This window comes from Chanos chanos, chromosome 3, assembly GCF_902362185.1.
Source record: "Chanos chanos chromosome 3, fChaCha1.1, whole genome shotgun sequence".
In the NCBI taxonomy this organism is placed as follows: domain Eukaryota; kingdom Metazoa; phylum Chordata; class Actinopteri; order Gonorynchiformes; family Chanidae; genus Chanos; species Chanos chanos.
Window position 1 is genome coordinate 51,379,758 of NC_044497.1, and position 21,175 is coordinate 51,400,932.

Below are 21,175 nucleotides of genomic sequence, written 5' to 3' on the forward strand. Positions count from 1 at the left end.
GAGCTGCCATATCAAAAAAAAAAAAAAAAAAAAATTAAACTCACAGCTGTCTCCCTTCATTAAGGTTTATTAAAGTGAAGTCATATCGCTGGTTTATGGGGGAAAAAAACACATAAATATAAATAAGATGATACATATAAAGTTGCCTTTGTTCTATATTACAAATTTTAACCTGGACGTTTGGGAAACCTACAAAAATGGACTGAAGGATTACTTCCAGGAGAGCCAACTGATATATCACACACCACCACTTTTAGGTACAACATTTGAAACATATCCTAAACATCTCAGGGGTATAAAGTGGTGAACGGCATTGGCCGTTCACCCTGTTGACTGGGAGCGTTAATGTGTTGGACCCTGGGCCAAAGGGCACTCTTAGCCATCTGGGCGTGACCCAAACTCATAAACTTCTGGTTTTAACATCAGTCCGCTGCCATGAGGTCAGAGTCAAACTCTTTCTTCTGCTTCACAAAAGAGCGATTTTTCATTTCCACTGTGAGAAAAAAGCTCCAAATAATGAACCATTGGTCTACAGATATCACGTCGAGTTTCACACACGTCAACTCCATTCTGAAGCGTAACAAAAGGTCTGTGAGAAACACGATTTGAGGACATTAGCATCAGTGTACTCAGATGAATTTAAGGACTTCTTTTTGTTTACTATAGATAAGATTAGACAGTTAATCTCAGTTTTGTTTGAACGATCGTGTCTGGGTCTAATTACAATGCGATTAGGTCATCTTTCAAACTACAGCAACTGTATCCATCAGGACATCGAAATGAAACGCAACCTTCAAAGCTGATTAAATGGTTACAAATACAGCTTGATGATGTGTTTGCTTGCAGCACGATTGCAAACGCTCCTTGGCTTCAACAGTGTCTCCACCCTGTCTGCACCCATACTTTCACATGAAATGAAATTAGCATGTCTGTCTAAGTGCGAGTGAGGATTCAAATTAAAATCACGCAGTGCTACACAATCCTCTCAAGAGCATCTGGACTCACTGATGCACTGAATAGGCCCCTAAGCACAACTCCATATGGGAAGATTCAATAACCTCACTTGTAATATCACACCCAGGCAGGTAGTATAAGAGGTACGTCTCAAAATAATCAAATGCAAAAAGCATAGACAGAAGAAAAATACAAAATCATTACGGGGGGAAAACAAAAAGAATGGGATGAGGCAGAGTTGGTCAGGAATTGGTTTCAACCCCCTCTGTAACAACAATTTTGACCAAAGAGGACTTTTATATAACTCCCATGGAAGCAGTGGGTCCTGAGCTTTCAAAGAGCCGAAGCGAGGGCGGTATGCATGCAGGGATTACTCCTCCTGGGAACCAGGCGACGACAGATATTATCAGTTCAGCTGGGTCGCCGGGGGGGATGGAAATGACATCAGAGTTAAGTCTAACAATAAAAAAGGGTGAGAACGTAGGCCGAGCCAGGACTACTGCGAAGTCCGAACCATTTCATCCCTCACATATCTGATGTCAGGTATTAAGACAGAGTCAGCGAACATGGCAGACGACTGGCGGCGGGACAGAGAGAGAGAGAGAGAGAGAGGGAGGGGGAGAGAGAGAGAGAGAGAGAGAGAGAGAGAGAGAGAGAGAGAACAAGAGAGACAAGAAAGAGAGACACAGAAAGAGGAAAAGAGTGAAATTAAAGGAAGAGTTGAAGAAAGGGAGTGCACAAGGAGAAGAGGAAGAAGGAGAGAAAGAAAGAGAGAGCAAGAGATAGGAGAAGAAGATGGGGGAGGAGGGGGCAAAGAAGTAAAGAGGGAGAAGGAGGTGGGACAAGGGGTGAATTGAGGTTTGGATTGCTGAGGGAGGCCCTTGCGCCCTGTAACATTCTCACATTCACACCGGATCTCTGAGACCGACTGAGAACGCCTTATGAACATGTGTTTGTCCAAGATTGTATATCAATAACATGAGTACTCATATGAGAAAATATCCTGCCACTTACACTCAGCTGAGGCCACAGCCTCTCCTATAAGTAAACAGTGCATTTCCAAATGTAGTAGCTCATTTTGTTGCTAATGAATAATAACCAGTGATAAACAGTGTTCTTAGGTTTTTGACTAAGACAAATAAATTTCTGGCACTATCAGCGGTTAACTGACAAAACACCGATAGTGATGTTGATGAATATGTTTGGCACTACGTTCAGCCCAACCCTGCTTAGAAACTTGCTGATATGTCTGATCTGATATTCAGTCACTCTATGTCTTATTGGTCCACCCAACACTGAAGAAACCCTATTGGTGTTTTCTTGGCTTTTTTGACCACTCCCCCCCTGATTTCTCTCATTCTTTCAAGCTCCATTTTGCACATATAGTGTAACACTGTAACAGAACCATAGCATAGACGTAAATGAAGAGAATAGTCTAGACAACGATGACAATAGTGATGGATATTGACCAAGAACAAACCTCTGGCAAAACAAGTCATGCTAAATAAGGTGGTGCAAATACCAAGACAATAAATTCAATCAACCTATTAACTAGACACTTAAAACTCGCCGTGTGTTGTATAGTATGTATAGCCTTTGTCTCTAAGCTCCATGTGACTAAGTAACAGTCACAGGACCTTAAGACCTGTCTTTACTCATCTTTGTTTTCTCTCCTGAGTTTCACTTTTGATCTCTAATTGTTTTTTGTTTTTCTTTTGTGGCTCAGACAAACATGGTGGGTATGTGTCAGACGAAGAAACGAAAAACTTGCATCTCACCCCTCTGAGCACGAAACCAATCTAATCGTGGTCTGCAAAAACTGAAAAATCATAAGAACAAAAAAAATGACATAAATAAAAATAATAAGTAAAAATTTTAAATGGGGTTAAATATACAAAACTTCTTTCTTTCTTTCTTTCTTTCTTTCTTTCTTTCTTTCTTTCTTTCTTTCTTTCTTTCTTTCTTTCTTTCTTTCTTTCTCTCATTTGTTGGCAGCAAGATTTTATCTGTGCTACATATATTTATATTAATCAAAAAGCATAGTTTACACTGTTGAACCTTTGAGTTTTGATGTATAGCAAATAAGATAACAAAAAATGAAACATTAAAGTAACAGTAAAGAAAGAGCTTTTTGGCGGATAACATGATAAGATATAATATCATATAATTGCTGATACGAGCTATGGTTTAGCTAATATCAATTCACGTCTATGCTTAATGTGTTCACTCAAGCATGAGTAACACCCTTTCATTTGATTAAATTGGGCACTTCACTCCAAAATGGCTTAGCACAGAAAAAATAAAATAGCCCAGATTGAAATAATAACAATGTTCTGGTCGGACCGACAGAATCAACACTACCTCAGCCTGAAAAATCTCATGGAAAAACGTACGATCAAAATACACTATAAGAACGAGCTGCGTGTCCAAAAATGAAAACAGTAAATTACTCTAAGTACGCAAGGCCTGCGTGCAAGGAAAATGAAAGTTAATAAAATGTCAGTCTTGCACTAGGTCTTTTCAGGAGAGTGGAAAAAACGTACAGTAATAAAGATGGTTTATTTGTTTCCTGAACACATTCCATGCTTATGTTTCCATCGGAAGTCTTAACGGCCTAGCTGTAATATTTATGCCTATGACAGATGGGTTCCTTTGAATCACAAAAGTTTTATTTCTTCAATGCTTCATGTGATATAGAAAGTTAAATGAAGTGTAACATACAGCTTTCCCTAAATCAAACTAACCATCATTTAAACAGAACGATAGAATTTTAGACAACTTTATTTCAAGAATTAACTTGACTAAGAACTTCTAACATTTTTTTTTAAAGTAACAAACTACAAATCAGTCTTTTGTTATGTTGTACTAAACATGTTATTAAAAGAAATGAAAAATAACAGAATTTAAAAGTTCATTTCAACTTTTACTTTTCTGTGAATTTCAAACATTATGACAAAAAAATCGCTAGATTTCTATTTTAAGATCTCTGATGATCCAACGTAAAATGGCCAAAAATAAAAATAAAACAGATTTAGATATCATTCATCAGTACCTAGTTGTCAAGCACTTAAAGTGAAAAATGTTGTCCTCTTTGACTTTTGCTATACTTTTAAATCAAGTCTAAGGCAAAAAGAACTTGGCAAACCTCCGTGTATTTCCAAAAGAATATTGTGCAACATAATGTGAGACTTTGGTTTCCCTGATACGAAAAAATGTAGAGCAATTCATACTGATGAGTTTCAGTTTCTGGTGATGTGTAACCAGCGTGCCTTATATTTAGCCTGTATTTCAGGAGCACTCCCTTTTAATTTCCTCACAGGGTACTGCGATGCCTTCTCCGTCTGCTTTGAAACCGGATGATCCAGGTTAGCGACGGTTGTGATTCATTGTTCGAAAGACACAGTAGAGCTGTCTGCTCATTAACGCCTCTTTTGTAGCGCCTGATTGAGGTGTGATCTACTCCATGTCACAGGACACCACGCCAGGAAAGGTATTTTCCTGAATCAGCCACAAAACACTGGTAACAAAGCTGAGGTAAAGAAAGCTGTCGCCACACCCTACAACACTCATCAATACTGCATGAGTATCATGGAGAGGCATTACAACTACACGACTTTCACGTACAAGAAGCCAACCAAAGCTAAATCTGATTCCACATTAACCTACGGAGATATATTAAACATCTCCTGTTTCTTAGTAAAAAACTTTTAACACATTTTTGCACTCGCTGGTTCATAACTTAGGAGTATTTCGTTTCTCTGAGGGGACTGACTATTGGCAAGCTGTGTGTAAGGTCACACTACGCGTATGTGAGGCTAGGTCGACTGGAGGGTGACACTCCATCTCAGCTCTATGTCAGGACCTGTTACTCCGAATGCCCTCTCTCGTCTCGCAATGTTTGTGGCCCGACGCACGCGATCCCTCAGTCCTCTGGCGGTAGTGCGCCCGTCTGCCTTGCCGCTTCACTGCACCCTCCTAGCGCATTACTTCTGCTATTCTAACTTTTCCATCAATTATGCACAAGAATAACTGTGGCCTGGCTAAAAAAAAATAAGGCATAAAAGGAAAGCATAAGCCTGCATGATTCTAGTGTCTGTCTGCATGTTCTCTCTACCAGTGATACTAGCACACTGGGTACAGATACCCAATGGGATACTGGCATTGCTATGGTATCCATAAAACGACTATAAACAACCCAGCAAACTCAGAAAACATCTTCGTAAAATTTGAAGAATGAGGAGAGGCATGACGCCTATGTAATGTAAGGAGTTAAAAACAATTAATCATCTTTTTCGGTGGCGTATATTAATACGAATGTTAGTGTTATAATGAGGGGAGGTTGGGTCAAATAAAAAAATGACAAAAATTGCAGTTCTGTCCCACCAGTCATATGTATTTATAAAGCGGTAGACTGCAAATTCTTCCAAACTTTCGAGAGGCGAAATACTCAAGGAACAAAATGGAGTCGAGTTTGGAAATGGCTGCCCCATGCTTCTCGCCATCTTGCCAAACTGATGCTAGACAAAGAACAACGAACCACCGCTGGTGAGTGACACAGATCTTAAGTCTTTGATTGTGATTAATAATAAAACCCAATTAAGGCAAACATTACTTTAAAGGACCTATAACATCTGTACTTCTACAAATGTATCAGCCTTCGATGCAGTTAATAAAAAAATGGAAATCAAAAGGAAACCCACGTGTAGCGCAAGGCTAAGACAAAATGTCGACCTCGACATTCCAATCATGGCCATCTTGACCTCATTTTCCCCGCATTGCGTGTGAAGGTTTGTTGGCCAGACTCAACTCAAAGATCGCAAAACAGCTTTTAATATTTCATGGGTCCCAATGCTTAGGGTGTGCTCAAATTCGACGCAAGAAAATGCTCTATCTCTTTCTCTACAGGCTAATAATCCACACAAAAGGCTCTTCAAAGTCACACCAAGAACATGGAAAAAAAACCACACACACCCACACACACACACACACACTCCGCTTCACTGCCTCTTCGGTTTAAGAACTTTTTTTCTTACTTCGTTTCAGTTTGCATGAATGTTTTACTATGGGGTAACCAAAAATACTGTTTTTATAGAAAACATTTTCTTCTTATTATGCAAAGCTTGTAGGAAAAAAGCCTCTATTCAGTGGGTGAAAAATCAAAAATAGGATGTAAAAGTACCAGTGTACAGGTAGTGATTCTCTCTCCTGAATAATGTCAAATCACAGCATAAAAGCAGTACCACATATGACAGATAAAATAAAACTACTGAAACATGCTAAAAAGTTAGTAATTAGCCCAAAAATGTAAGCTCCCAAAGTGTGATCCAAATGTGTGATTATGTGGTTGTCTCACTCGCGTTTATTCAGCAATATGTGGTTTTGAAAGAATCGCAAAAGTACTTGGAAGGACACATTCTCTGCAATATTTATCTGATGTTGCTGCCAGTGAGGCTGACACTTACACAGTTTGTGCTAAGTCTGTCACATCTTGCAAAAGGAAGATCCAAAGATTTATCTGAATTTACCAACACTGATAACCCTTGAACAGATTTGAGGTTTGTAACTATGGAATGCAGGGCAGAACAAACAGTTTTAATTATTGTACAGTCACCAAATTATGTGCACCTAAGAGGTATTTTCCTGTGATTTGCTTTAAAAGAGTGGAAATTAACCGAAACAGAAGAATGAGGACGTCTGAAGTTAGATAGTAATGGTCTTTTGTGTGTTCTACTACAAATGTATGATCTTTCTACATAGACAGGGAGCAAGACTAGGGATAAACGCACCCCCTCCTTTTCTCTCTCACTCTCTTGCTCTTTCTCTCTCTCTCACACACACACACACACACATACACACACGCACACACACAAAGTCAGTCCATTTTTATTAGCTTAGTCTGCAGGACCAATGCCTCTTACATTATTTCCTTTTGCGATTAAATGTGCCGTACCACAGAACACAAAGGCTAAACTGCTCTGTGCTTGCTCTGTGAAAGAATGCACAGAGGAGTTGTTACCACAAGCAACATTTTCCACCAATGCTTATCAGGAGGGAGGGGGTGGCTGGGTGGGGGGGCTCAGCAAACTTCAGGGTTCTTTCAGGAGCTTTATCGGAGTCATTAGGGCCTGACGCTGATGAATATGAATAGTCGGCCAGGCCAGGGATCTCTGAGGAAGACACAGAAGGGTGAAGGGGTTCAGAGGAAGTGTTTTGTGTCTCAGCACAATGGGCTGATGACCTCTTAAGCCTTTTAGAGCCTCTCTGTTAATACCTTCACTGATTCCTTCAAAGACCCTGGAGATGCCATTTCACCACTCACACACACACACACAAAAAAAAAATGTGAGGAGTTTACCACAAACAAACATTGAGTATGTGTTTCTAGAGTGATATCTACTGAAATTCCCAGGACTTAAAACATGTGAAATGAATTCAAGTCCATTCTTTTCTTATTTTGTTAGAGGAATTTAATGTTATATTTGATGGGGAGGACAAAGAAAAATCCTTTTATTAGCGTATCAGAGTGGTTAAGAGAAGGGGGTAAAAGGGCCAAGCACCTCTTTGTGTGGAAGGGGTCATTAAACAGCAGGATATGCTAGTTCCTCCGCAGGAGGAGAACTCTCTCTCTGTCTCTCTCGTTCTGCCGTTCCCTGGACGTCCAGTGCCCCTCGGAAGACTGCCAAGACGATGCCTAGCCAAACCCGTCCCGAGAGGACTGTGCGGGGTGTGCTGAGGTACTGAGGGGGTTCCAGGGATTCCAGAGACCCGTTGTTTCATTATGTAGCACTTTGCGTCCTCTTCGAGAGGCTGTGTCTAACTTCTGTTGTATGCCCCTGCATATTCTCCCATACAAGTCCTGCAGTACGCTTTTCCTGTGTTTAAGAGCCCGCATACTTTAGACCCTGGCAAAGACCCACTAAGACAGGAACAATAGCACCCTTTCACGTGGGGTTGGGTACTGGCTGGGAGAAGGTTGAGGTCCTAAGACCCAGTCAATATTTGGACGCGTCGTTTTTTTTTTGTTTTTTTTTTTTCCTAGCCGGTTAAAATCCAAGCGGAACCGCGCAGCGGGGAGCCAGGAGTGGCAGAGAGGGAAAAGGAGAGTAAACACAAGGAACAATACCAACTGAACACCTCACAATACTAAAGAACAGCTATCACAACATCAACTGGCCACAGACCCATGAACTGCAAAATAGAGCCTTTGTCTCTTAAGTGGAGATTAAAAATGAGCTGGTATTTGAAAAAGAAAGAAAGAAAGAAAAAAAAAACACACACACACACACACACACACATGAGCTCATTTTGCACAGAGCTTAACTAAGGATGAGCAATGCAGTCCGGCTTTATGAGAAAGCTTTGAGAAGCTAGTACTGCTAATAGGAAAGAGACCAAGAGAGAAACTGTTAATATTTTCCATTTTGGCAGTGTAAAGAAAAAAATTGGAAATTTTATGTCTATAAATAGCACAGAGCATCTCTACTGCGAGATTGAACTCACACCTTAATAATTACTTGATGCTTTTGCAAACGTTCAAGAGTGTCTGATTGTCTGGAGAGGGAAAGAAAAAAACGTGTCACATCTGTTACCGCAAGCTTTAAGAGGAATTATCAGTGATTAGAATCAGAGACGAGAATGACTCCATTGTAGAATGTTGTGATCTTTGAGTCCAGCTGTTGAGTGGCTAGTCCCATTCGCTGAACCTCTCTGACGAGCTAAGGTATCAGCTTCCATGGTACCAGATACACAAACACCCAGAAGATTAAGAATGGAATTCAGTACTGATTCTTGAGTGATCCGAGCTATCAGCAACAAATAAACAAGTCTCATTCCAAACAAGAGGTGGTTTCTCCGCATGACTTGATAACCCTAGACAAAATCATTATTTACACATGGCACAAATATCTCTGGTCAGTAAATTGCAAATCTCTGCTTTTTTAAAGAACCTTTTTTTTCTTTTTCTTTTTCTTTTTTTTTTTTTTACACAAACATACGATTCTTGCCTTAAAGAAATGACTAAAAATGAGTCAGGAGGCTCTTGAAGAGATCTGCCAATGTGAACTGGCCTGATTTATAATTGCGAGCAGCCCTGACTTGTATTTCATAGCAGCCCCAGATTCAGAGAAGCAGGAGAGATTGAGTACCATTTCTCAGAGCGGAGAGAGAACACTATCTGTAAAGTAGTACTGTACATCCATGCCTGAAATGTGACTAGCCAGTGACTAGTGCTTCTGGTATCCATATAAGCCACCAAATCATTTCAAAGTAGCACTACACATCTCAACCCTGATTCCTCTTCTTCCTCTTTCTCTCAAACAAACAAACAAACAAACAAACAAACAAAAATACATCTACAAAGATCATGTAGCTCTCAAAATGATTACATTTGTATGACATAAGGATATAATTACCATATTCCTTACTCTTCACACTATTATACTCATTAAGTTTCTCTGATTTGTTTTGTGGTTGTTGTTGTTGTTGTTGTTTTGGGTTATTTATTTATTTATGTTTATTTGTTTGAGAGTTTTTTAGGTGGGAGTGGTAGTTTTGGGAGCCTAATAACATGGGGCAATTAGCATGAACTACAAAGTAGTAAGAAACATCCTTCCTGGTCCACGTTTATTGTAGTTCTGACAAATGTTATCTTCTGAAAGCGAAGTAGTAAAGAAACACTGCATCTTTCACAATCGCAGAGAGGCATTAGTCAAAGAATGTAATTAAAACTTCAATTAAATGTGTTCTGATGAAGCCAATTGCTTTCTTTCTCCAACTGGAGCTGTAAAGTCTCACAGGATGATGGACTAAATCTTGGATCTGAACTCTTGCACTGCTGTTTTTGATTCCTATAATTCAGTCACACTAATGAGCTATATTCAGAGTGGGAGCTGCAGCTGCTCTTGAGGGGAAAGGGAGATTGGATGGTTACAGGACCTTAAAATAGGCTCTCTAAACCTAAAAACATGCACCTCCTTCAAGCAGAATTTTATATGTATACGTATGTGTATAAAAATAAGTCTTTGAAGCGTTCCGTTTTCATGGCTCAATTTCTGCTTCAAGGCTGTTGACAAGCATTTAATCTATATAAAAGTAACATACTGAATTGATTCTCCCGTAGACACAGCGGCCATAAGACAGACACATGCTTAGATCGTGGGTTCCGGGTCTTAATAGTGAGCACTGGTACATTATACAGCACGGTCTGATTTGGATTAGGCCACTGGGTGAGAGCATGAATGCGAATGAGAGACACTCATTTAGAGTAACTCATTTATTTACCAGAGGGGCCTCATTCTCCTCAGACAAAACCAAGGCAGGGGGCTTCTGACACACAGTGCCCAGCCTAGCATACAGGGTTCGCCCTGGGTTTAACCCTGGTTTGGACCTCTTCTTGCCGTACTCCAGTCATGGTTCACAGAGGCCCTGTTTGGTTATCACAAAATGTGTGACCTCCACATGTGCTTCTCTCTCATAAGCATGCACCCAGCTGGGCACCGACCACTACTAAAATGCCTCTGTGTGTCTCTGGCATTGTGTAAGCCCAGCATGAAGCTGGGGTGCAGGGGAGAAGCGGAGCCCCATAGCAACAGCACAGCACGACCTGAGAATTAGGAACAGCTTGTTTCAGAGCCATCTCAGGAACAGGACCCAGAGCCCCCCGGACAGAGCCACAGACAGTGATCCTGCCATTTAATGGTGTTTTCAAGGGTTTGTAACATGTTTAGCAGTGCACCCAGATATTCTTTCATTATTTTTATTACACTGGAAAATATAAGTATATATTGCTTAAATTCTCTTGAATGTAATAGTTGCCTTGTTAAAACAAGAGAATATTCTGCGAAAATTCATAAAACATTATTTATATAAAAAGTACAGAACTCTGCTACTCCGACTGGATTAGGTGGGGGTTTTTTTATTTGCTAATACATCAATCAACTTACGGTCTTTTAAAAGTTTGTCTGACTCCAACCGAATGATTTTAACGATTTTTACATTATACAGAGACGCTATCTTTTTTTAAATAGCTGTTGCTCAAGGTCTGTTTCATTTCCCAAAGGCGTAACAGGAATAACGATCATCCCTGTATATCAAACCACGAAAATCAGAGCCAAATATACAAGCAGACATAATATTTAAAAAACACCATGTATCTCCCTCCGACCCACAGAATTTCCAAATTCCTTGAAATAACTTCAAACTTCAATCATCTAAGAGACATTAAAGCTGTACATCTGCAAGAGAAACAGTGATCAAATCTAGTTTGCGAATGCACACAAAAACGGCCTTGTTTCTCTATAAAATCGGTTTTAACACGATGGATACCTTTTTATAACACTGTTATTGCATAGCAGCGTGATAGCGTTAATTTTTAATAAGGATTGCTTACAACACAATCTACAACCTATGCATTTTCTTTTCAGTTTATTGTCGAAAAGTTTCATTCATATAAGACCACGAACATTCCACTATAGGCTATTAATTAGGTTTTAGTTATTTAGGGGGAGAAAAAAAATCTCATTAACCGATAAACTCTCCATAAACTAAGTATAGTATCACAGTAGCTTAGCACGTCTTCTGGTTTCTAATATCTTGTTTTAATTGCGTTCTATTTGTTTAAGCAAGTTCACAACTCAACACCTTCAACCGGTCAAGTTTGATGAGCCTCGCATCTAAGGACATAGGTTGCTTCGCCGGATCGATGCTATGTGCAGAGGGCGTAACAATGGTTTACCGTCACGAGGGTAATCATTCTCAGTTTTTAATATGTACTGTATATCTAGAGACTGTTGTACAAGGAGAGCATTTTGACGCGCGGAGAAAACTTTGCTGCGAATTATTTGGACTGATTCATTCTAGCACAGTGTTTACAAGTAATTTTAACTAAAAGTCGCAGCTCTTAGTTGTAAGTAAAACAACTTTGTGGGAGCTGAACCGCATTAAAATTGGCAACGTTTCCTTTATGTGAAATGCCAAAGCTATTTGTCCACGAAATGGGTTACGTACAACTCACCTTGGATTCGTGCGGTTCCAGTAAACAGCATAGCGATCTGCCACAACCTTTGATGCCGGCTCTTGACTGAATACAGACATCCAAAGGACGAGGAAAACAAAAAGAAACATTTCCACCTGCGGCATCCCGATTAAAAGTTTGAAGAGCAGTCCCCGTGATGTGGCGTTTGAAATAAAATGTGCAATATGATCGATTAACTGAGATTCACATTTGAAAGCAGGCCTTTTGCCCAATCTTTATTTTTATATATTTCCCACGTGTGATATCTACTCTGTTTTAACACAACTGACAACTGAACTGCGGTGATTGCCCAGTGGTCAATCTATCGATACTGATCCATAAATCACCTGTGAAAGCCTGGAGAAATCATCAACACGAATGCACTGTTGGACGACAATGTTTATGGGTCTACGCGTATCCTTGGCTATTGCTGCGTTTCAGTCAATAGTCCTGTCTGATAATGTATTCATTTCAAGCGCATTTCTCTTTGCTGTTGTGCAGAGTCTTGTACGATACGAGTGCTGCGGAGTCCTCTAGGATTCAGCAATTCTCAGACGATTTCTCCTTAAGCATTAAAAGATAAAATTAGATTCCAGAGTATTTCACCGCTCATCGGTTCGCTGTCTGAGAGTGGTGATAAGGTGGCAATAGTCACTCTTCACTGCGAAAATGCGCACTTCTCTTGGACGCGTTGGTTGTTAACTTATTTTGAAACATCTGTGATAAAACGAAGAAAGGTCTGAAGTTGTTCCAGTAGCTCTCAGTCTCTTAGAGACGGAGCTCTTTTCTCTTAACGTTGTCGTGAAACTGTCAGGAGAGCAGGAGGAATCCGTGAAACGGAAGCTGTAAGATCTGTATGCGTTGAAAGAATGGTGAAAAAATGTGTTTGTAAATCCTTCAGCTCAACGGGAAAACTTTAATATTTTGCCAAAAACAATCTAAAGCACCCCCGAATGTGAGGAAATATGTAGCCTCTTCGTGCAGTTGAGGTCGTCAGAGTGCATACCAGCAAACCGCATGAGCCATGCTCTCTTACTGAGAGAGAGAGAGTACAGTTTCGGGCTCTCGCCCAATCTCATTGGTTTGAATTTTGAATGATGGGCGTCTCGCTTACAAAAACAACAACCCGCCTTGAAGGGGGGGCAGATCTGCTTCCTTTTATCAGATCATTCATTACGCAGGGTCATTCACATGGTCAGAAAACTGACATTTTTGCCCTTTTAAATAAATATCGAGGGCGATGTGCTTGTTCACAGAGAACGATATTTTTTATTGTTCGTAGCAACTGGTCGTTAGATGTCACGTACAGTTAGACCTTTTAGTTTCACTTGAATATCCGACAGTGATCTGTGGATTCCGTAAGGAAACAACTCTACAAGACATAGGCCGTTTCAAAATTTAGTTTACAAAGGGGGAAACCCCAGCTGACTAAAGTTACATAAGCACTATTAAGGTTTACCATCCTATTTCCTTTATTATCATGAAAAACTGGAGGAAACCCCCACACAATCGTACTATATGGCCAAAAGCGGACCTTAGAAGAAGTCCCAATGCTGAGATCTTAGAGAAATAAGTTCCTTTCAATGCATCATTAATACGTCTTCAAAGTGCAAAAAGTGAAGAACAAACGTTTCAATAAATCGCTCTCTCCATTGCCACAACCACAGCGATTCATTCACAAGTGAAAAAAGCAGGACACAACAAATCAGCCCACCAGAGACACGACGTCTTCCATACGCAGCTCATGTGCCATTCGATGTATAGGAGCCAGCGTTCCCAGTCTGTCTCAATGTAGGGGTAATTTCAAGATGTATATGTATTTGTATATTTGTTTAATTCCATGTGTCACATTTGTTAAACTGACATACATGTAATTAAATAAAGATACGAACGTCTGCTAATGTTATTACTGTGTCATAAATTTTAAGTAGACCTCAAGTTGACGTCGGCGTCGGCTGGTTGGTCACTCTTACAGTCTCAACAAGCACTCACACGCCCCGTAGTGGAGCGATCGAAAAGCGCCATTTTACAACAAGGACCGTGTAGTAGAAGTTGTGAGTAAGGAGCAGACTTGTTTGGGAAACCACTTCGTGTGTACACACACACACACACATTCCTGCACGCACGCACACACACAAGTACACATTCACATAATTTGCAACCAATGTCCCTTAAAATTAAAAAAAAAAAAAAGAGAGAGAAATCAAATTATATCACATAAGTGTTTGTGATTGTTGTTCTATATCCAGCCATACATGGGTCACAGATCTCATGCAGGTTGTGTTTGTTGGGGCTGACTGGCCTGGAGATGGGATGTCCTGGATAATATGTCATAGCACCAAGCCAAGGCTGTAAACCCCACAAACTAATCCTCAACTGTTAATCGCTTCATCTCACCCCGGGATAAACGCCCTGTCTCGCTTCATTTGTGTATGATACATGTCTACGCTTCCTTGAACAAAGGAGTCTTTTAAAATTAGGGTCACAGGGGCCTCGTCGGTGCCTCCACACTGCATCCTAATGTCTCCTTTTCTTCTGGCTTTGTCCTGCTTCTCTCTCTCTCTCTCTCTCTCTCTCTCTCTCTCTCTCTCTCTTTCTCTCTCTCCCTCTCTCTCTCTCATACTCACACACACACACACACACACACACACACACACACACACCCACATGCACACAGACAAAGGGGAAAGAGCTTGATAATAGAGAGGGTGGAGAGCAGTTTTTCATTTTACTGTAATACTGATATACAACAGAAGTGACTGTCGTGAGATGCCCCACTGAATTTGTATAAGATTATGGTCGTTCTTCCTCCAGAGACCCGTTCCATTTGTGAGAGATAAGCTAACAGTAATCTCATAATAACTGAACAACTTGAGAACAAAACCCTCCAAATACACTCCCTTTACCTTGATAATCTTCTCTAAGAAAAATTAAGCATCAGACAGCATTTCTGTAATCATTGTTATTTTCCTGCTTTTCATAAAATGCATCATGACTTTTACTCTCTTCATATTTTTTGAGCGTTTTTTTTTTTTTTTTTTTATCTTTTCGAGACATGCAAGTAAACAAAGGATTGTTCTTTGTAAATGCCAGCACAATTCAGTGTCCGAGTAATAATTTATGGATTGATCATCCATCGATTTTTCTGCTCCTTTTTTTTTTTTTTTCCTGCCCATAATCCTCTCTGAAGCAGCTGTCTGGCGTCAGCAGCACAATTCTAAGATGCTCAAATTCAGCTCAACACTCCTCTCTTCACATTCCATTACTTCTCCCCCTCGCATACGCTGGATGTCTCCACACTGTTCTCCTGGTGGCACACCCCGCTGCACAAACCCCTCTCGGCAGAATAAATGTTTATCTCTCCGCCGGCATAGGCGTTTATTTCTCTATGTCTCGGAGTGCTGAAGCTCGGGCAATTGGTCTGAAACTGATGTGACTGATTCCAGCTGGACCTTCTAATCTGTAGTTCCTCATGTGAACAAAAAAATAGAAAGGACACATAAGGAAGAGACAGAGAGGGTCCCCACCAAAGCCATATGAGTAGGAGAAACGGGAAGGGAAAAGAGGTCAGTTGTGTCACTGTGAAGGAAAGGAAGACCATCATTAATAGTTAGGGGGACATCATGATGAATGGGTGCTATGAGATCATTGTTAGTGTGCTGATGGGCTTGGATATCAGGTTGATTACTGACTATATGTCAAGATGGATTATGAGGAACTGACCACCATTAGTGTCTCAACCATTGAACCTTTTATTGTGATTACACAAGAGAACCATGCAGCTATACATTCATGGGTATGAATGTAAGTCTAAATATATACCTTTACTCTTGAAGTTTACAGTTAACTAGTTAATATGGGACTTGCAGCAAATGTTCCACTGATTCCCAGTTAAAGAGTGTTTGGAGTGATGCAAATGGAATGGAGAAAGTTCAAGTTCAAACACACATGCAAAGAATAAAGGTATGCAAACGTATCTGTATTCCATTGGTAAATAAACTGAGGAAAAAGTGTAAGTCATTGCTCGATAATACGATATAAACCAGTTGTTCTTAGCAGCCTATAAATACGTAGTCATAGCTTTGTAAATGGACTCCTTATACAAAGTGTGTTCTGTATTATCCAATTATCCTAAAGTAAGGGGGAAAAAATCTTATTTTATCCAAGTCATCTGAATAATGAGGTGATAAGGATTTCAGCTAATAAAGTGTTGGGTTATTTTCAGATTCCCTGAGATAATTCTATGCTGTCCAATACAAGACAGAGCCCTGTAGGGTAGAAATAAGCTCAGAGTCTGACTCACTGCGGTAGAGCTTGTATAAACATATCTGATTTATTTTTGTAGTGTGTGTGTGTGTGTGTGTGTGTGTGCGCGTGCGCGTGCGTGCGGCAAAGCAACCGACCTCTCTTATCTCTCGCTGACCCATGGTTCACACGTATCATACTCTCGGACAGGAGACGGCGAACTGAATGCATGTTTGAAAAAAAAAAAAAGTGAGATCTCCCATCTGTGAGGTACAAAATCCACACGACCCATAAAGACTGCCCTGTTTTGGATCACTGTTAGAAAAGAGCGAACTGCTGACATCGGAATTCCAGCTATTCCAGAACGGGAAGTTCTCAGTCGAGTTTTATGTTTCTGCCTAGATGGACAGCACAGATCAAATCAAAGCCCTCAACATGGAGCAGGAAAAGTGTAACCATTGTGAGCTCCTTCCGACATGCAGACAAGTTCAGAACAAGCACTGGATTCATTCCTTTCCACTCAAAAGTTATCATTCTCAGCTGGCTACGTTGCTGTAATCGGAATGGCTTCCATGCTCAGTCCCTACACACAGTTTTAGCTGATCGGGAACTGACAACTGTATGATTATGAAATGCAAGTCATGAAGCCTAACAGGAATTTTGTTCTACTCAAGTCAATCTGGAGGGGAGCTTTATGTCTTTTCTTTCTTTTTTTTTATACAAGAAGGAAATTTAGATTCAGATTCAACTGGAAAGATCATAGTTACAACATTGGAACATGAGGTAAAACACCTGCAGAGTAAATACGGGACCCAATTGTGAATAACAAACAGCAAAATGGTCTGGATGCAGAGAGAACAAAGTCGGTACAGATTTACTGGAGCACATTTACCGACGGTGCCTTGGAACAGTCATTCATTTTCATGAGAATGTTTTTTTAATGCCTGAATGACTTCGTAGTCTCATTTTGCCAACACCTCCTTTAGAAGGACGATTGCGTAGACACGTTTAAAGCCCTTGTTTCTTTGATGGGAAGTGTTTCTGTTGAAATAGGTACTTGTTGAGGACGGTCCTTAAGGGACTTGAGAGTTTGATCTGTGGAGAAGTGTAAGCTCTGGCAGATGTAGAGCAGATCTAAGACCCGTGTGAGAGAGACAACAACACACTCCCCATCAAATGAAATCAGTCTGGATTTCCCCAGTGCGAGCACTGATCTAGGCGTGACAGGGTCTATAGAAACACAAGAGGGAATACATTCAGTAAAAAAGGAATGTCTGGCTTCATTTCCGAGAGGTACCTGACCCTCCAGTGGGAACTGACGAGCGTGAATGAAACAGACAGACGCATTTCAATAAAGTCAGGGGAGGCCAAAGGTGATCTTTTCAACAGACTGAAAAAGACACATTCTGCTCCAGTCACTCACTATATGTTTCTGCTACACATGATTGACAGATTTGTAAGGAAACCATACAGTTTTTTTTTTTAAAAAAACAGGCAAGTCTGAAAAGGTATAGTCAATAATAACCGTGGAGTCTTCCATCTATTGTTTTGAGAAATGAAGACACCAAAGCTGGTTAGAATTCCAATTTACTGTACAGGCTGTCAGTTTGTGTGGCAACGTTTCTGTGACAGTGCATTAAGTTTATTGAGAGTTTCATAAATGAGGTCCTTAAAGAGTCATTTCCACTAGACAGTTGATATAATCTCACACACGCTCATCTATCGTCAAATGTTCTTGTTTTCCTGTGGTTAAAAATAAACCACGTTTCTCTCCGTTCCGCAGTCTGGAACAGCAGCACTTTCATATCATTTAATGAAGATATTATAACATTTTGAACAATGACCACAAGCTGCTTTCTCTCTGTCTCTGTCTCTGTCTCTGTCTCTCTCTCTCTCTCTCTCTCTCTCTCTCTCTTTCTCTCTCTCTCTGTCACAAATCATTGGTTAACAGAGAAAATCTGAATCTACTACTGAACAAAGAACAGTTTAGCTCAGAAGCCCTAAAAATGACAGCAAAGCAAATGATGATTGGCACACTACTCAGTCTTACTATACCATGAAAGCTACTGTCATTTGTTTGATTTTTTTTCCCTATCTCATTACAGATGTATGAGGTAAATGCTGATGACACAAAACATAATGTATTGGTTTCTTGATGTGTTTAATAGCTTCCTTATGAAGATTTATGATAACTGCCAAGGACTTTGATTAATTAGTTTGTGTGCAGAAGCTCTTCTGAACAGAATGCTTTTACTGACTCACAGATTTCAAAGTAAAATGGTATTCTGCTCAGCTAGCAGTTTTGATGTATACACGCACACACACACACACACACACACACACACACACACACACACGATGGTGGGTGTTTTAAAGTGGATTCAGGTTCGCTCGAACACACTGCTCACATTGCCTGTAACAGCTCTTTCTCCAGCCAGTTAGTGATCCAGCTCCTGATCTAGTGAGGTAGCGTGGAGTCAGGGGTCAGCGCTAGACTCCTGATGCGTAGCATAATAATGAGTTACCTCTTCACTCACCCTGTCACTACACATTAGCACTCAAACAGCCTCAACTTCGCTGCAGTTCTCTGGCTTTCATGCACCTCGATCCCCCCCCCACTCTCTTTCTCCTCCCTCACTGTCTTCACTCTCCTTGCATAGACCTCTGCCAGTATGGTTAAGTTTGCTCTTCCCAACCCTGATGATCAACAGGCTGTTTTTTTTTTTTTTTTTACATTAACATTTCTTGAAGTATATCTGGCAGTTTAATAGGTAAATCATGTGTAATTCCTGGAATGTCATGCGAGGGGCTACTTCTCCCTAATCCCTCAGATGGAAGAGAGATCTAGTTATCAGTAAACAGTGGAGATGGAGCTAATGCTGAAGCCCTCAGCTGAGGGTGGCCTGTTGGAGCCTGGACATTGTCAGATCTATGGTGTACCACATAGTGCATGGCTCGCTTTTCACATTTTCTTTTTCTTTTTTTTTCCTTATTTTTCTTTCTTTTTTTTTTTTTTTTACACGTGCGGTATGAAATGGGTTACTTTTTTAATGCGCCCATTAGTCAAAGGACAGAAAAGAAAACAATGTGCTGTTCAAACGGCCGATAATGCCCCAAACAGGCTTGCAATGCGAGAACGGCACTCGTGCATCAAACACCTTTCTCTCAGTGGGGAGAGTAATCATGTCGGGGGTTTATATATGACACTTTAGCCTTCTCCTTCCGCAACCACTGCGTACATTCAATTTCACATGACGCACGCTGGGTTTAATCTCATACGTTGTTTCACAAAAGCATATAAACATACGCACATAGACACAGGCACACATACAAGCGCCCCCCCAAACACAGTATTATATTGTAGACGGGTTTACGGCCGCTAGCAGGACAGCAGTAATAGTGTGGTAGCTAAGGAAACCTTACCCCTCTGGTTGCGTTCCCAATGGATCTCCTAAGGAGGTTTGGAGAAAAGGTGTTTTCCTCAACGTTTTGTTTTCTTTTGAGCAGTAACTGTAGAAATATGCTCACAGGGATTAGAAAGACATTCTAATGAGGGCGGGGGGGTCAAGGCGAGGTCACGTCAAGAGCTGTTTCTTGTCTCTATTTATTTTTTGAGGCAAATTCTGCGGTTAAAGAGAACCGTCCCGAAACGAAACAGAGGCCCTTGTTGGTCGTGCTCTTTCGTCGCCGTGGTTTGGAGAGAGGAAGAGGACATCGAGATGAGCGCAAGAGCTCAGATTTATAGTCCCCTGAGCCCTGTCTGTAATGATATAAGAGAGAGAAAGGGACTCATTACAATGCCAGACACTACCAGCTTGGTCATGGGCCACCATCATTCACATATCCAATAACAGCGAAAGTGAAGCCAGAGCCTCCACATTTCACCAGAGCTGCATGAACATGTGAGGGAATGAATGCTCAGGGTTTAATACCTAAACCCTGCATGAATAATCAGCAGAGGACTGGAGGAGTCATTGCAAAAAAAAAAAAAAAAAGAGTCATGTTTAAATCATTTGAAGCAACGATAGGTCCGACGAAGCCCCTTTGAGATATGTTTTTTTTTTTTTTTTTTTTTTTCAAAAAGGGATATGGTATGGAAGCAGCTGTCTGAAAAGCTTGGCAGTCAAAGCAGACATGTGACTCCGATTTGAAAAATTAATTGCATGCAATAAGGGAATCTTAAATGGATCTAATCTAATCAAAACAGAACAGAGACTGCGACCGCCACCGTTTTTTTTGTTTCTTTTTTCTTTTCTTTTCTTTTTTTTTTTACCTTCATGGACTACAATGTGGAAAATGTAGACAAATGAAAGTCAAAAATAAAATGAAAAAAGAAAAAGGGAGCCACGGGTTGCGTTTAAACGGCATTTTAATAGGATCGTTTCCAGGTAAAGCAGTGTGTCTGTGTTTGTCCTTGGACAAGGAGCCTCTCAGAATACCAGGGAACGTTGCTAACAGAGAGAGCAGACAATGAATCAGAGCTTGTGCTGCAGAGCAATTTATGAGTGCATTTTGCCTGCCCCTATTTGCAGTTTATGAATATGACTTTCTTTTCATTTGAAAATTTGGTCAATGAATAAAATTATAATACACCAGGTAGAATATATAGCTGGGTTCAAGTTGAAAAAAATGTGAATCATTTTTTGATGCTGTACCCACCCCCCCCCCCCCCCCCCCCCCCCCCGCCCCCCGATCAATATACTTGACAAACCTAAAAATGACATCAAGTGATTGTACGTAATTGACTTCATCATTCCCAACAAACAAACAAACAAACAAACCAACCTCACAGCGGAGAAAGATTTTTTTTGGGAGCTAAATTCAGGTGAACAGTATCCCACATTGAGTAATATCAGCAGTAGCTTATTTCAGCCTCAAAATAATACATTTGAATATGATGTTGTGATCCTAGATTTTTCTGGCATTAACATTTCTGGAGTTAGCGGTGTAAAATAGGACAGAAAT

General features: G+C 40.5%; 1 protein-coding gene across 1 annotated transcript in view; it reads right to left on the bottom strand.

Annotated features, from left to right (window-relative positions):
- Positions 1-12,090, bottom strand: part of efna5a (ephrin-A5a) — a 38,731-nt gene extending 26,641 nt beyond the window's left edge. Inside the window, exon 1 of the mRNA XM_030768033.1 lies at positions 11,966-12,090. Coding sequence (XP_030623893.1) covers positions 11,966-12,090 — 125 coding nt within the window. The remainder of the gene's footprint in view (positions 1-11,965) is intronic.
- Positions 12,091-21,175: the final 9,085 nt, after the last annotated feature.